At 38.1% G+C, this 18,377-nt stretch overlaps 1 protein-coding gene across 2 annotated transcripts in view; it reads left to right on the top strand.

The window, feature by feature from the left end:
* UNC5C (unc-5 netrin receptor C) overlaps nt 1-18,377 on the top strand; it is a 344,945-nt gene that overhangs the window by 212,875 nt on the left and 113,693 nt on the right. For both annotated transcript variants that reach the window (XM_045536735.1, XM_045536736.1), the window contains exon 2: nt 2,947-3,168. In XM_045536735.1, coding sequence (XP_045392691.1) covers nt 2,947-3,168 — 222 coding nt within the window. The remainder of the gene's footprint in view (nt 1-2,946; nt 3,169-18,377) is intronic.

The raw sequence follows: 18,377 nt of genomic DNA, 5'->3' as shown, positions 1-18,377 counted from the left end.
GTGTCTTAAAACTCAAAATTAAGGAAATGCAAAGTTAGTTTGCTTATACATCTTCTAAATATATTATTAAAGCATTCCCTTTTTAACCTCAGCACTAATTAGAGTGGCTTTCGCCTTGAAAACATATTTCTCAGCTTCCGTTAGTCTTTTCAAGAGTTTATAATAAATAATCAGAAGAAAGAGTTACACGCTTTGACGAGACAGGATAATCAATGTTTTGTGCCTTTCTATGAAGTTTTTCTGCAGTGTAGGAATGTATAAACACTTTTGCTACATTTTTGAAAAGAGTAAGGGTAGTATGCGATCATCTGATATCTTGCAGTCATTCCTTTGAGAGGAGCAAGTTTCACCTTCTAAAACAATGGCTGAAAGAAAGGCTCTTTATAATTTGCATATTTAAATAAATATGTAGTTATTAAATGCATTCACATGTTTTAGTGTGTACAAACATACACCCATAGTAAAAAAAATAAAATATAGTTGACTGTCTGCTTTCATGAATACTGATAGTTAAAAACAACAGGTAACCATCTGTAGAATGCAAGTCTTATATTTTGTGGCGCTTCATTGATTATCCAAACTGTCCATCATAATGTCTAACAGTAAGTGCTTTCAAAGGAAAAAAAAAAAGACTGAATAAGGCCTTCAAGACATCAGTTCCATGCTGATGGATTTGTCAATAGTTCAGTTCCTCCTGCCTTTGCCTTTCGAGCTATGTTTATTTAAGCAGTCTTGAGAGTTCTTGCATATTGACTAAAGGAACTGAAATTGATGGAAACAAGGTTATTCTTTAGTAAGTGGACAGTTTGGGTCCTTGATGTTCAACAATGGAAAAACTAGAAATGATGCCCTGCCAAAAGAAAGCATATTAAGGCAGTAAAGGGAGAAAGAAAGCTAGCTGCAGCAAACATCATTTACATTTCAGTGTCAGGAATTTACAATTGTGCAGCAGCTTTGAAAGCTAGTTTTGTGCGTGAAGCAAGCAAAGTCAATTTTTGCTGCAAAAAGATTGGCGGAGACCAGACATATTGTTACTTTGGACAGCTATCCCATGACTTATATGGAAAAAGTTCCAGGCCAGGTTTCTTAAGGGACAAATGTCCGCTTCAGCAATGGCTATCTCCCCAAACAAGGCAACGACTGAATAAATAATGGAATGAATTTCAAGGTGACATCTTAGGAACCAGTCTTTGCTAATGCCACGTCCTCTATTTGCTAATGAATATATGTACTTTTAAAGAACTTTTGATTTTCAACTCAGAGTTTTATCCTTACATATTAGCCTAGGGTACTTAACCAATTTGGGGACTTAATAATAGTTTTGTTCTCCTCTGTCCCTCATAGAAAGATAATTATCTGGCTTAACTTATTTATAGGTTATTGGAAAGACTCCTTTTACCTTGACTTTTGTAAAACACGATAGGTTTTATTTAAAGAAAGAAAACACTTTTATGATTTTTGACTTTTTATGTGGAATCATGCAGAACCCAGGTTAAAAATGTACCTCATGGTGTGGAAACATCTCAAGTGTTTTTTAGGTTTTGTTTATTCAATGGTATTGGAACATCAGGGTGGGAGCAATATATTTGTTAATTTTGAGCTCCATCAAAATGAGACTATGGCTCGTCCTAACACTGAGTGATGTTCTAAGGAGAATAGGTGTTACTAGTTACATAGCACCATATGACACTTGAGGTATAGTTTCAAAATAAGACTAGCATTTCTAGACTCTAGGCTCTGCTGGGGTTTTACTGTGGCTCTGCTATTAACTGACTTGATGTTATCTATATTTGCAGTGCTTAGCATAATTCTGAGCTCAATAAATATTTTTTTGGCTGAATGAATAAATATTTGCCACAGTGATATCTTTTGAAAATAACAGTAGGAGTCCCAGCTACCCGGGAGGCTGAGGCAGGAGGATCACTTGAGCCCAGGAGTTTGAGGTTGCTGTGGGCGAGGCTGACGCCACAGCACTCACTCTAGCCCGGGCAACAGAGTGAGACTCTGTCTCAAAAAAAAAAAAAAAAAAAAAAAGACACATTGAAAATAACAGTAGGTTTGAATCTGAACTCAAAGATCCTTAATTCATGTTTCTAGTGTTTCTACTCCACTCTTTGCAAAGGTTTGTCTCTAAGACTGTGCTTCTCGAAGAAACTTTTCTAATGAATTTGGTTTTGCTTTTGTCTGCTCTCAAAGGGTGACACTGTGGAATGGGGAGGGTAGTGATACGTTAGGAAAATCACAGTTTTTGACCAAGACAAATTTGAATTCCATTTTCAGGTCTGCTGTTCACTACCTATGTGCTCAGGGCAACTGACTCATCCTCCCTGACGTTGAGTTTTGCCCTGTGTAAAAATGAGAATAAAAACTCAGATCCTGGCCGGGCACGGTGGCTCACGCCTGTAATCGTAGCACTCTCGGAGGCTGAGGCAGGTGGATCGCTCGAGGTCAGGAGTTTGAGACCAGCCTGAGCAAGAGTGAGACCCAGTCTCTACTAAGAATAGAAAGAAATTATCTGGCCAACTAAAAATCTATAGAAAAAATTAGCCGGACATGGTGGCGCACGCCTGTAGTCCCAGCTACTTGGGAGGCTGAGGCAGGAGGATCGCTTAAGCCCAGGAGTTTGAGGTTGCTGTGAGCTAGGCTGATGCCACGGCACTCTAGCCTGGGCAACAGAGTGAGACTCTGTCTCAAAAAAAAAAAAAAAAGAACTCAGATCCTTCATTGAGCAGCTGGTCAATGGATCTAACATATTGCCTGGCACGTGGCAAAAAGCAGGCATGGATATCCCTTAATTTTAATATTAAATAATAATTGTTTAATTTTTAATATTAATTATTTAATATTAATTGTTCATTTACAAGTCATCATTTTTACATGACGAGCAAGTAAAATTCAAGTTGTTACAATATTTTGACCATTTTTCACTTTATTCTTGTTCCGTAGACGATGACTTTTTTCACGAACTCCCAGAAACTTTTCCATCTGACCCCCCTGAGCCTCTCCCGCATTTCCTCATCGAGCCCGAAGAAGCTTATATCGTGAAGAATAAGCCCGTGAACCTGTATTGCAAAGCCAGCCCTGCCACTCAGATCTACTTCAAGTGCAACAGCGAGTGGGTTCATCAGAAGGACCACATAGTAGACGAGCGAGTAGACGAAACCTCCGGTAAGTTTCCCTTTGCCATCTGGATTGCAGTTCAAGACTCACTTACTGACTCCTTTGGCCCGTGTCGTACTATTATTTCAATCAGTGAAATTGCAAATGGAGTTATGATCCTTTGGCAAAGAGTTTGCAGTTTGGTTAAGATCTGGTGATCTTGTTCCATGCATTGCAAAGTGAAATGCGATGAATAACTCTTGACTTGGTTCTTGTTGCGCTATGTGAAATTAAAACTTGGTTCATGGTTAAGAGGACAAATAATGTGAATGAACAGATGGAAATAATGGTAAATGCCCCAGTAAAAGATGTCCTTGAACTCTACCTGTGTAACAGTCAGATCGTAAATACCCTTAGATCTGGGGAGCATGTTCAACTAGGATAAATTGAACTTGAGTACCTCACTGTCTAATGTTAATTCAGGTACGTAGTTTTCCCTTATATATTTTTAAAGGAATTTATAAATGTTGTAGATTCCAATTATCCTGTATCCCTAACTTACATCCAGAAAGGAATCCTAACTTTCTCTTATCTAAAGGTAAATTCAGGTGATTGAGAACAGTGATAGTGTAGGATCCAGGAACAGGAGAAATGGTTAATGTAGCTACTTTCTGGGTGGGTCTTGGTCAGAAGGTCTTTGCCCCTGGCATTTAAATTCCTGACTTTATTGCTCTGTAAATATCACCCTCAAAGATAAAACCCTAGAGGTGAATAAAAGATAAAGCAGATTCCAATAACCTCTGTGGGCTTTGGATTAGCTATAAAGAAAACTTCCTTGACAGCAATTTTTTAATCGTCAATGGATAACTTAGGATAGTTGTGGAATCTTCTAGAATCCTTCCGAATTGGAAGGATAGATGCTTTTCTATGGTGGTTTAAGTGTTGTTGCTCTCCAGCAGGGAGAATAACTCTGAACTTTCAGATCTCCTCCAGATCTATGATTTTATAATATTGACATATATCTTAAGTATTAAGGGTTCATTGTTAAACATGTCCAAGCTAAAGTGTGACCAATATGACAAAAATCGAAGCATTTAGATACTTTCATTATTCTTCGTAGATATTAAAATGGATGCACATTTTCAAAACTGAAATGGTAAGTAATTGATATTTATGCCCAAGTGTTGGATTAACCGGGGGCGCGTAGAGACTGGCACGTGGGAGCAATGTACTTTCGATGTCCCTAAAATATCAAGAGCACATTGAGGTGATGGGACATAAAGAAAAAGAGTAGGCTGTGAAAGGACTAAGAAAAGGCACCTTTTATAAAAGCACGTTGGAAATATGCTTTATAACATAAATGGTCTTAGAAAATCAGGTGGTGACTCGCACATAATTGCTTGTCATTTTGCAAATCAATATGCTCACTGAATTCAAGCTGATAACTGCAGAAATAACTGGGTCTCCAATTGTGGGGTAGCTTACTTGAGGGAATTGTCCCACCTCTTGCTCTAATTACTCAGAAAATAACTCCACCAGATGTCTTCGAAATCTCAAGTGAATTGAGTTTTATTTGTTTCAGCTCATTTATTTGTACAGATTTCAAGCCCATAAGCTTTTAATGATAAGAGGGAAAAGAAAGAAATCACAAAAGCTTAAAGTGAAAGTTACAACATATGCCTTTCCCAAGCTAATGAAAATGCCCATGTGGGAAGATGATGAATAAAAACAAAACTGCTCTCTGAGATTGAGTCCTTCTACCAACTTTATGCTATGCTTTGTCGGTAACACACACACACAGATTCCTTTCTATAAAACATTTGCTTTCTATATTTCTACACAAAATTAATATCATTATACATACACTGATGAATGAAACTACCTTTTAATGTAACTGTAAAATAAAATACATGGCATGTTTTCATTCAGATTCAAGAGGGATGAATGAGAGTTAGGGAAGATTTGGGAGAGCCAATACTAGCACAGTACTCCTAAGATTCAGGAATGGAGCGAAATGCAATAGAGCTTTTTGTTGGCCTTCATTTTCATCTAGAACTTTACAAGAAAGGCAGCATCCAGCCAAATTTGACATACTAGAAGCAGGTAAATATTACCTTTAAATATAGGAAAAAGACAAAGATGCCCAGGGATACCAGTATTAATTACTATAGCTCTAACGTACTAGTCAGTGCTATTAGACAAGACAAATAATGAAGAGGTATAAAAATTATAAAGAAAGTGGAAAAAATCATTTATGACCAATGGCATGATTTTGCATATCTAGAAAACTTATGCAGCTTTAAAGAAAAAAATTTTAAAAAAAGGATACAGAAAATAGCTGATAAAAAATCTGTGTAATGCATTATCTTTCCTATGTGTAGACAGCCAATTCAAATTATAGTGCAGTAAAAGACATCCCTTAGATAGCAATGTAAAAGAAAGTATATAGGTAATAAGTTAGTAAGAAATTTGCAGAATATTAGAAAGGAAAATTTTAAATTTTACTCAGACCAAAAAAGATGACTTGAACAAATGGAAAGACATTTTATTACTGAATAGAAAAGCTGAGTATTTTTATATGTCTGATACTTATAAATGAACCTGCAATGTCACGAACATTTTATGAAAAATAATTTGTGAAAATAGCTGGGAGAATTCTGAAATAGTAGTAGAGTGAAGAAGGAACCCCAACTCTTTATAAATATATTATAAAGCTAAAGAAGTTAAAAGGGTTTGATCTCAGTAAAGGACAAGACACACAGATTAATGGGTTACAATGGAGACCAGGAAATACTCAAAGACCTAAGACTTTTTAGAATGTGATAGAGATTAGTTTTTCAACCAATGAAGAAAAGAGTTTATTCAGTACATGGGTTGAGATGACAAGGTGTAGGCAGTTGGAAAAGAGAAAAATAAATAAAACAAGCTTGAATTCTGTCTCATTCTGTAGAATAAAATAAATTCTAGCTGCTAGGTCTTAAAGTCATCATCATAACTATCACCATCATAACTAGGAGAAAATTTTGGCAGTTGATTGGTCATTTGGTTGGTTAGTTTCGGTGGTGTGCAAAGCCTTTTTAAATAAGACACCAAATCTGTAAGCCTTAAAGGAAAGCATTATTAAATTAAATATCTGAAGCAAGTAAACCACAAACAAAACCAAGGAACAGATTTAAAAAACTAGCTATATTATCCGTAGATATATATTAGCCAAAGGACTAATTTAATAAATAAATAGCTCCTAAACTAAATTTAAGAAAAGGACCAGCCGTCCAATGGAAAATTGGGCAGAGTTCGAACATGAAGATGCAGAAAAATAAATGGAAATGGTAAATAAGCATCTAGGGAGATGTCAGGATCAAAACATTTGTTCGTATACAGTGTTGATGAAAGGCATACTTTGTTGATAGGGGTATAAATTGGTACAAACTTTTTGAAGGCCAGTTTGAAAATACCATCAATGTTGAAAGGTGTACACCTTTCACTGAGTAATTACAAGTCTAGGAACTATCTGAAAATAAAATTCCAAATGTGCACAAAGATTTGCATACCAGGTTGTCCACTACACCCTTCTTGCAGTTGCAGTTGCAGTTGCAGGACTGTTCATCCCTAGGATGGAATACTGTGATAATTTTGAAAACGATGAAGTTGTTCCACATGGGAAGCTGTGGAAAAATCTCTCAGATAAAATTTTTCATGAAAACCAAAGTACAGAAGAATGCGTGTGATAGGTTCCCATTGAATAAAGAAAGAGAATGCACATATATTTGAATATGCGTTGAATCTTTCTGGAGAAATATACAACAAGCAGTTGACAGCTTAGAATCTGGGGTGATAAAGAGACTTTTATTGTTTGATTTCTTTTCAATCCCACCAATGTATTATTTCCATAATAAATAATGAAACCTGAAAAAAAGCCCACACTACTTTATTGCATTTCTTTGCTTGCTATCATAAATCTCCAATATGGACAAATATTGGGTGGAAAGTTGTAGACCTTTTATATTAGAGCTTTTTGTTTTCCTGTGAGATCAGAAATATTGTGAATTGAATTGAAATAGAGGCATTTGTGGGGTTTTTATTCCCTGAAGCTGGAATCAGTCTGCAACTTCGGTCCTCAATACTCCACTAACTAGAGTCTGACTGTAGAATTGGTAAGGCCTTAATGGTTCTTAATAGCAAGAAATGGTAGAATTCATTAAGTCTTGAAATATATTGCAAATTAGAGGGATTTTCTTGGCCCTTAAAAAAATCAAGCTGGTTATCAGATGAGAAAACAGAGAAAAGTCATTGCAAACAAGTTTGTTTTTACAGATACCTCTGCCTAACAATAATATTTGTAAGCATATTTAGTGGCAATCAGCTACATTCCTTTGCAACTAAGAAAGATGAACTGCATTTAATAAAATCTGTCAAAGATAACTTTACATTGAAAAACTACAAAACAATAAAACTGAAAAAAGAAAAAGGTCTCCTACTCACAATTTTTCCTTTTAAATTATGAAACCATTAAATAGGAAACAATTATTTGTATTTACTGGGCATGGCTATACCACTGATGGTTACAAAATGTACCCGTTCAAGATCATTCATTACCATTACTCTTTGCCTTTCCATAATTGCATTTTGCATTTCCATTTCTTGCATATATGTGATATAAGAAACAGAAAAATGGAAGGCAGGTTATGTTAGATGATTCAGAAATTTTCAGTATTCAGAAGCTCTTGATTGGGTAAGGTAATCCATACCTATGTTACCTTCAAAATTCCATAGAAATCTTGATCTGCTCAAAATTTTATGGTTCCATTTTTAAGAAAAACTCAGGCTCGGCTGCTTGATTTCTATTTACTCGAAGTCTTTTCAACTCTTGTTTCCATGGTACCTAAGATCCACCATCTAAAAGCAATTATTTCTCTTCCATGAAGAAACAGGGGAGTTGAGAAAATCATGACTGTTTGGGAATTTTAATAATCCCTGAGATTTTCCTTTTTCATCTTTAATTATTCTCAGATTAGCAGAAAATGTCAATAAGATCAACACAACAATTAAAAAAAGAAAAAGAAAAAAAACCTCCAAGCCTTATACTGCACACCTTATATGTATTATGTCTTTAAGCATAACAGTCTTATAAGATAATTGCTGAGGTTCCCCTTTTGCAAATGGGGAAACTGAGGCTGAGCAGGATAAAGAAACTATAACTGGCTTCAAATCACATAATGAGAAGCCCAGATATGAACCTAGAACTCTGTGCTTCCAAAACCTTCGCTCTTGGCCCTGTGCCCAGGGTCTCCCTAAATTTTCCAATAATTACTAGACACAGAACAGTTAGTCTGAAAAAGAGCTCTGCAATACAGTTATTCCTTTTCTCAGGAATAGAAAATCCACTTCAGAGTGTCAGCTAAATGTGTATTTATCATGCTTTCGTTTGCTTTTCTTGCCCTGTAGGGTTTGTACCCATAGGCCTTTGCGATTCTTTAATGTAATAGCCTAAATGAGTGCTTAGAATTTTATTTTACTGTTTTAATTCTTGAAGGGCTTTAGTATTTGGCCAATCAGCAAAAGGTGGGCCTTACAATGGAGGTGGGGGGGAAGAAGATGAAGGCAAGCTTTTGGGCATGAATTTCAGTGAATTGCTTCTAGTCAAAACCTCAGCTCAGAGCTTTAATAGGTATATACTGTGCTCACCCCAGTTTTTTGCAGAAGTGGCACAGTTGAAAATCTTTCTCCTCTTGTATTCCTCTTGCGGTTACCTCTCCTCTCCATCCCGGCAGAAGAATCGAGATTTCAGCCTCCTCTCTCACTCGAACAACCAAAGTGCAAAGTGATCATCAGTTCTGGTAATTCCTTCTTAAATCAGCCTTCTGTTTTTAATTCTGGCCTCTCTTCCCCTAGTACTGGCCTTTATTATATACATCTTACATTACCTAGGTAGCTCTCCCTGCACCTTCTTGGTTAGAGCCTTTCTGCCAACAGTCCTTTCTCCAGGTAGTTATAGGCCTAAAACACAAGTGTTCAAGGGGTTGTTTAAGTGGTTGTCATTCCACTTCTTAAAATATATATGATGACATCCTGTCGTCGCTGGAATAAAGCACTTCCTCCTTAATCTTACCTGCAAAGTCTTCAGTATCACTGATGCCTAATCAGACTTTCTAGCCTTATTCTAACAGTTTCACCTCCGCCATATGCCCTATGTAATAGACCAATTTGGTTTTTCTTCTTCGACTGTATTCAGCAAACCACCAGTGTCTTATAAGTTTTTAATAGGTGTTATTTTGTAAAACAAACAAACAAACAAATACAAAAACTAGGCAGGCATGGTAGTACCACCTGTAGTCCCCAGCTACTTGGGAGGCTGAGGCAGGAGGATCACTTCAGCTCAGGAGTTGGAGGTTGCAGTGATTTGGGATGATGCCACTGTATTCTAGCCCAGGCAACAGAACCAGATTCTGTCTCCAAATAAATAAATATTGAATGAATTAATCATTCTCTTTACTATACTTTTCTTCATCTCACCTCTGTCAAAATCCTACTCATTCTTAAAGAAATATCTCAAATGCAATGTTGGGAATGAATCTTTCTATAAAATCCCAAGTTGCAAGTAAACATGGCTTCATTTCTCTTACTTATACTTCTATTTTCATCATACTCATGTTCTAGTTAGATATATGTATTAAGTTAATCCATATGATATAATATCAACCTTCTTTGAGATGCAAAAGTCATAATTTCTTATTTAATATGTTTATTAAATTTATATCTATATTAATAGATGCACAGGAAATGATCAGTGAAAATTTGCATTGTGAGATTATAGCTACTCATCCTACTAAATTTGAGTAACTGAAATTTAGTGACACAAACTGATAGTGTGTTTATCTGGAACTTTTCATGAATAAGTAATTTAAAGACTACATAAAGATAGCTTAATTTTCTGTAAGAAGAGTTATTTTACACATTAAGTATACACATCACACCAATTGTTATTCCCCATGTATTAACAAAATAATCATTTTAAACTCAGTTCTCATTAACAGAGTGAACACTTTCAAAAGAAAGTTCGGTGGATTTTGTTCAAATTTTAGTAAATGATGCATAAAAGTTGGAAACTCTATTTGAGTGTCATTCTATAATTTTTTATTTAAGTCAGTAGAAGTATTGTCTTTGTGAGAATGGAGCTTTAGATCTGCAATATAGTCATCTGCCAATGAAGATAAATGATTCTGGAATATAAATCAATTATTTATTTGATTTCCTTCTCAGAGGAACTTATTCCGATACTAGACACTAACAATTTTTCTTTTCAGTATGAGGCTGGCTCCAAGGCTGAGTAAATAAAAATAGAAAATTCATAAGGATCCATGTAGTAAATGAACATTCTTTCACTGAACTAATCTGATCACTTTACAAGATGGTAGTTGCCAGTTAGTCATAAAAGAATATCAATTATCCTGAGTTATATACTCTTGCGTATTCTTCATTTGTTAGTGTTTGCAGCTAATTTATCCTTATTTCACATTGACTTTAAGTCTTTAAACACGTGGGTTAACGTGGCCAACATAAGCTCAGCTGTAATTACAAAAACATGATTGGGTCAGCATTCTAGAATTTGCATTTAGTTGCTGTTTTTACTAAAAAAAATTCTGTCATTGTATCACTGGTAGCTTAGTGATTTGGGCTCACCTACTCTGTATAACCCTGGTTTTTGTTTCCATTCTTTTCCTGACTTACAAACACTGGTGAGAACTTAAAAATTTTTAGATTACACATTGGTTCTTTTTTTTTTTGGAGACAGGATCTCGCTCTTTTGCCCTGGCTAGAGTGCCGTGGCATCATCCTAGCTCACAGCAACCTCAAACTCCTGGGCTCAAGCAATCCTTCTGCCTCAGCCTCCTGAGTAGCTGGGACTACAGGCATGTGCCACCGTGCCCGGCTAATTTTTTCTATATAAATTTTTAGCTGTCCAAATCATTTCTTTCTATTTTTAGTAGAGACGGGGTGTTGCTCTTGCTCAGGCTGGTCTCGAACTCCTGACCTTGAGCGATCCTCTCGCCTTAGCCTCCCAGAGTGCTAGGATTACAGGCGTGATCCACCACACCTGGCCTACACATTGGATTCTTGTTGTTTCTAATCGATTGTTGCCATGAAGTTTTTATTGTTTGTTCATTTTTGGTAATTTCAATATTTGCAAATGTCATTATTATACACTCTGTTCATACTTCCCAACACACCGACTATCCTGTATTTGCAGAACTATGTAATTTTAATTTAATTATATCCCACGGGGAAACATTTTTAATGGTTGAATTATATACTGTATGGAAAATTTTAATAGCATGTGTTTATTGAACAGATAGGGGCCAAGAACACAATTGCAAAGGCAAGGTGTGAAAACATTACACCTTTCAGTGCAATTTTAGCAAGTTGTATTTCATTAGAGAGAAACTAGAAATCTTTTAAAATTAAATACAGTGAGAGTTTTTTAATGTAATGAACACAAAGGAATTCTCCCCTGCCAATTACCACTCAGGGCAAGGTTACTTGTAATATATCACTCCTCTTTTTATCCCCATCGCTAAGATAAAAGCACTGATTAATACAATTTAATCAAGAATATACATATAAGTAGATAGGTAAGTACATACATATGTATTTGTGTGTGGTGTTTTTTGCAAATTCAGAAAAGGGAAACTCAAATCCTACCTACCCTCAGGCCCTACACAGGCTACAATAAAAAGCAGGACTCCAAGCAGCCGCCCAAACAGGGCATTTCAGGAGCAAAAGTAGTGCTTGTGTTGCTATAGCAATTTTGCCACGTTCCCAGCAAACCATGCTTCTGCGGTGACTTAAGAGTTTTGATATCTCTACTTCAAAGGGAGAATAGAATAGCGGAATTGTTAAAAGCTGTAGTGTATTTTTTAATCCTAACGTTTGGCTGAAATCTATGAAGGGTTTTAAGAAGAGTCTCTTGTACTTTATCTTCATAGGAAGAAACATATTGAACAGAGTTTGGGATTGTACAAATGAAACAAATAAGACATCATGTTTAAAGGAAGTTTAAGAAACAATTTCAGCTTAAAAGAGAGAGTCACCTTCCTTAAAGACCATAGTTTTTCTCCCAAACTTTATTCTTTTTTGGTATCTGAACCTATTGTGCTAAACGTAAATAAACTTCGTTGATGACTATGAGGCTGTTGTCCCTTCTATCCTGTGATGTCATCAGTTGTTATCCATTCTGTTTGATTTCTGTGTTACTAAATCTTAGTACCCATTATTCTTTCAACAATTTGCTCAGAATGCCAATGCTATTTCTCTTTTCCCAACATTTTTGTCACCTTTAAAGAAACAACAGAGAATTTTTTAGTTAAAAAATTGCACAACTGGTGAATGATCTAATGCTAGCTAAAGTCTGATGGGAGAGAGGACTGTACCAGCTCTGGATTCTTCTGTCTTCCTCCTCACACACCATCAGTGCTGAGTTGAGCCCTTGGCTGGTGATTCTTAGACCCCTCGTGCAGATGCCTGATGAAGTCTCCGCTGTTGCCAGATCATCTGAAAAGCACATCTGGAGTTATAAAACCAGCGTGTATAATATGACAGCCACAATTAACCAAATTTCAGGATCTGGCAAAAAAAAAAGTAAGCACAGCATGTAGGAAGTATCATACCCAGCCATGAAGAACAGCAATTCAGATTGGGGAAGCCTTGGACTCGTTCCTAATTTCATCGAAGGTCTAACCTGATTATAAAAATGTGTTCTGGAAGAAATTTCCCAGAACACGAAGGCAAGAGCAACAAGGAACTATTGGGGGCTGGAGCTGCCAGGTCCAGTCACCCTTGACAGTCACCAGTGGGGAGATTTGAAAATACCTACGTCCTGGCCGCAGCCCCGGAGGTAATGATTTTAATTGCGGACATAGTTTTTCCTTTTCTTTGTTTTCAGCTCTCCAGTAATGATCATGCACAGCCAGGCTTGAAAACCAGGCCATAAGAGAAACACTATTTATTGTAAAAGCAGTCCGTAGATGGAATATGTACATGTTCTATTCAAAAACCATCTGCACGCGAATGTTTATAGCAGCACCATTCACAATTGCAAAGATGTGGAAACAACCCAAGTGCCCATCAATCCATGAGTGGATTAATAAAATGTGGTATGTGTATACCATGGAGTACTACTCAACTATAAGAAACAATGGTGACATGGCACCTCTTGTATTTTCCTGGATAGACCTGGAACCCATTCTACTGAGTGAAATATCCCAAGAATGGAAAAATAAACACCACATGTACTCACCATCAAATTGGTTTCACTGATCAACACCTAAGAGCACATTTAGGAATAACATTAATTGGGTGTTGATCAGATGTGGGGGAGGGGATGGGTGTATACATAATGAGTGCGATGTGGACCATCTAGGGGATGGACACGCTTGAAGCTCTGATTGGGGGGGGAGGCGGGGCAAGGGCAATATACATAACCTAAATTTTTGTACTCCCATAATATGCTGAAATAAAAAAAAATAATAATAAAAAAAACAACCATGACCCAGATACTTTACTTGGTCCTGTAAGTAGAGAATAAAACCAAGACCCGATGACTGTGCTTTCAGAGATCCCAGTCTTGAGAAAGCAAAAGAAAGGAGGGAGAGAGGAAAACCCAGTATACTTTATCACTTGCTCAGGTTTTCCTCTCATTCTGAGAACAAATTCTTGAAAGCTCCAGGTAGTTCTGTGGTATAGCCTTACAGGGTGTAGACAGAGCTCCTGTTCTCTTGAACACGCTTGGCCCCTGTCTCTGCCTGTTACATTGCCAAGGCTGAGGGACAGCAGCCTCCTGGGGGAGGTGGGGGGACTTCTCAGGCTTGAGTGAATTAAAGTTTAGCTGGAAACACCCAAGGGAGTGTTCGGTACCAGGCGAGTCCGGCAATGGCAGGGAATGAAGGACGTGCCTCTTTTTATAGCCACAGCCTGGATGGGCCTGGACAATGACGCCCTCTGTGTGAAGTGACCCCAGTGACCCAAAGGCTACCTCCACACGCCCATTCTGGGGGCATTTGTGAAACCAGAAAAACACCGCATGGCAGACAGCTTTTTCTCACCTTTCTGCTCTGTCAGATTCTTGAGTGTAGAGGCAGCCACTGAATACCTTTGGTCCCCATGCTTGTTTCCTAGGCCTGTCACAATAAGTTATGACACATTGAGGGGGCTTAAAAAAACAACAGAAATTTATCTTCTCACAATTCTGGAGGCTAGAGATCTGCAATCCAGCTATACTCCCTCAGGGGACTCTAGAGGAAAATCATTTCTTGTCTCTCTCAGCTTCTGGTGGCTGCCCCGGCACTCCTGGCCTTGTGGCTCCATCGTTCCAGTCTCTGCCACCATCTTTTCATCCTCTCCTCCTCTGTGCCCATCTTCTGTGGGTCTCTTACTAGCTCAGCTGATTAATCCATGCTGTTCTCCTCATGTGAAGAGCCTTAATGATATCTGCAAGGACTTTTTTTTGCCAAATAAAACATATGAAAAAATGCTCAACATCTCTAATCATCAGGGAAATGCAAATCAAAACCACTCTGAGATATCACTTATCTCCAGTGAGAATGGCCTTTATCAAAAAGTCCCAAAACAATAAATGTTGGCATGGATGTGGAGAGACAGGAACACTCATACACTGCTGGTGGGACTGCAAACTAGTGCAACCTCTGTGGAAAGCTATATGGAGATACCTCAAAGGGATACAAGTAGAACTACCATTTGATCCAGCAATCCCATTACTGGGCATCTACCCAAAAGAACAAAAGATGTTCTATAAAAAAGACATCTGCATTAGAATGTTCATAGCGGCACAATTCACAATTGCAAAGATGTGGAAACGACCCAAGTGCCCATCAATACATGAGTGGATTAATAAAATGTGGTATGTGTACACCATGGAGTTCTACTCAGGCACAAACAACAATGGTGATCTAGCACCTCTTGTATTTTCCTGGATAGAGCTGGAGCCTATTCTACTAAGTGAAATATCCCAAGAATGGAAAAACAAGCACCATATGTATTCACCATCAAATTGGTATTAACTGATCAACACTTATGTGCACACATAGGAATAACAAGTCATCGGGTGTCGGGCAGGTAGGACGGGCCGGAGGGGCTGCGTGTATACTTAATGAGTGTGGTGCACACTTTTTGGGGGATGGACATGCTTGAAGCTCTTGACTCGGATGGGGCAAAGGCAATATACGCAACCTAAACATTTGTACCCCTGTAATATGGTGAAATAAAAAAGAAAAAAATACAAGAAAAAAAGTAGTATTTAGAGGTCCCAGGGGTTCAGACACGGACGTATCTTTTGGGGGATCCTCATTTAACCCACTGCATTCACCGAGCATCTGTCAAGAAAAAGTTGCTTTATAGGATGGTGCAAAAGGGACGCGATGGTGGGGACAGGGCGGAAAGGAAAGGCCATTACCCGGCTGCTATCCTCACTCAGTATTTCTGAGTTAGCAGCAAGTGTCACAGGCAATGGAAACGATCCTTAGAGTTCTTTACCGGGTTCCTGAGGCTTCCCCCAATCTGCCACCTTGTCCTCTGGGCCAGAGATGGAAGAGAAGAGCTCAGCCAGCTCTGCACGTGGCCCATGTTCCTCGTGCCCCCAGCATCCCGGCCAGGCCTGCACTGTCACCAACATCCCATCTCACGGACGCCCGAACATCCTCCTGGCCACGTTTCCCATACAAATCATGCACATTCCTCCCCCACGCAGCTGCAGAGCCAAACCCAAATAACCAATGAAAAGAGCCTCACTTTATAATTTCCTCTACACACGCATGCACACATGCACACACGCATGCTTATATTTGCTTGGTCTGGCGACACAATGGGAATGTAAACACGTTGCTAATGTAGCCGCTCGCATTGGGCTTCCCAGATGTCTTAAGTTCAATAGATTTTTTTCCCCCTGATTTGCTCAGCTTCTCCTGGCAAGTGCTAAACAGCCATTATGCCTTTTCCTGCACATCGAGATTCATCTGCAGCGACTAAACCGCCTCCAAAGTGCTTCAATTTTGCATGAGTGCTAAGCCGGGCGCTGGGAGACATTACCCAGGGCTGAAGGCCCAGATCATTAGAAAGAGCATGTAAATCCTCTGAACCAGAAATAAAAAGTGCAGAGATTCCCTTTGTGAAGTCCCAACTGAGGCTTTATGTAAAACACGAACCTTTGCAAGATTTTATGTGGTCCCTTTTACCTTCTAAATTTTGCTTTTGCTTTCTTGCTTTTTTTTTTTTCCCTTTGGCACATGTGTTCTATTTTCTTTCTTTCTTTTTTTTTTTTTTAAAGCATTGAGATTTCTGTCGGGAACATATGAAATGATAGCCATTCTCCGTCATTATATTTCTTCTTAGGACCCCAGATCCTTCTTTAATATAATAGAGAGGATATTTTAAAGTATTGCTGAGCGATCCCCCGCATGATAGATTTGTAAAACCCGAAAACCTGCTGAATTGCAAGAAACTTTGAGGGAGGATGGGGTGACAGTGATAAGATCGTGCAGAGGACGTTAAGTGACGTAAATCTACATCATTCAGTAAGTCTAGAGGTGGGAAGTGTACAGATATTTGCTTATGGACAGAAGTTGGAGTAGAACCTCAAGGGAATTGTGAAAATTACGAATGAGAAAGAAGTGATTGTTCTGCTCATTTTTTAAATAGCCACATCCCTGTACATTATTACCTAAAAATCTTGCTTGTAATTTTCAAAGTGAACATTATTTTTTCTGCACTTGATCTGTATTGTTTTTCTTTTCTATTTTTTTTTTTTTTGGAGACAGAATCTCACTCTGTTGCTTGGGCTAGAGTGCTGTAACGTCAGCCTAGCTCACAGCAACCTCAAACTCCTGGGCTCAAGTGATCCTCCTGCCTCAGCCTCTCAAGTAGCTGGGCTAATTTTTTCTATATATATTTTTAGTTGTCCAGCTAATTTCTTTCTATTTTTAGTAGAGACAGGGTCTTGCTCTTGCTCAGGCTGGTCTCGAACTCCTGACCTCACGCGATCCTCCCACCTCGGCCTCCCAGAGTGCTAGGATTATAGGCATGAGCCACCGCGCCTGGCCTTGATCTGTATTTTTATCTCGGCTGTCTCCCCCAGGCCACTCACCAGACCCTCTTGCTGCAAATGAAAAGCGTGCCTGTGGTCAGTTCTCAGCAGCACCTGAGAGAGGACAGACCCAGCAGGCTTGGGATCCTGAGAGTCCTGCAGTTTCATCTGCCGTGTGGCTGTGCCCACAACCCAAGTCCCCAGAGTTGTGACAAAAAGCACTTAGGATGGAAAGGTTCACTCTCCATCCTCATTTGGTATTTCCTTTGCGGTAGAATTCTTTGAACAGTTACGATCGCCTTTATTTTGGTCTATCTTGTATCCATTCAAGAGTAATAAACCAGCCTCCTTTTATAGGATTGCTCTACAACTATTTCTCTTTTTTTCCATGTGTGTATATAAATGGGTCAAGCTATCATTCCTTTCGTATTCTGAGAGAGAAAATGTATGCTTGATGTACATTTATGATCAGCTATAGCAGTTCATTATCTCTAAATACATTTCCAAGGACATTTATTAACCACTGATTTATTCAACAGTACATATGCAAGTAGGATCTGACAAAAATGTAACCAAATGGGCTTATAATAAGATATGAAGTAAATGCACTCCAACTCATAGGTAAAGAGAAAATACTAGATGAGTAATATGCATTTAAATGTATGCAGAGATGTTAGGTGCATATGTATACTCTCTAAGTAATAGATCCAGTTTATGCTGAAACCTAGTTTTGTTTGTCAGCATCTTGTACGTATCCTTCAAGCCAAATTATTCCTATCCATTAATTTCCCTTTACTAAAAACATAGCTAATCATGAAAATGTCACCATCTCTATTAGTGTTAGTTGTTATTGCAAAATGTTATTGACTATGATTCCGCACCTCATGAATCTAACTGCACGTATTAGATAGCTAGCTTTCATGGTATTTTTTTCTTTTTTTTTTCCCTCGAAATGGTTTATCCACTAGAGTATATATCCTTTGAAGCAATACGTTTGTAAAAGAAAGACAAGGAGAACAAAATTTTGCCTGGAGACACGAAGAGACATAGGATTGAAGCTGTTTGTTCGGTTGTCAATATTATACAGTCACATAAATATCTCAGGGAATTGGAGCTCATAGTGGGAAACAATCATTTTTCTTCCTTTCTTGTTCTTTGTGATGCTAGTGTAGAATGGGCATGAAGA

This window comes from Lemur catta, chromosome 24, assembly GCF_020740605.2.
Source record: "Lemur catta isolate mLemCat1 chromosome 24, mLemCat1.pri, whole genome shotgun sequence".
Taxonomy (NCBI): domain Eukaryota; kingdom Metazoa; phylum Chordata; class Mammalia; order Primates; family Lemuridae; genus Lemur; species Lemur catta.
The sequence above is the reverse complement of the archived record's forward strand: the minus strand, read 5'-3'. Positions and strand labels throughout refer to the sequence as shown.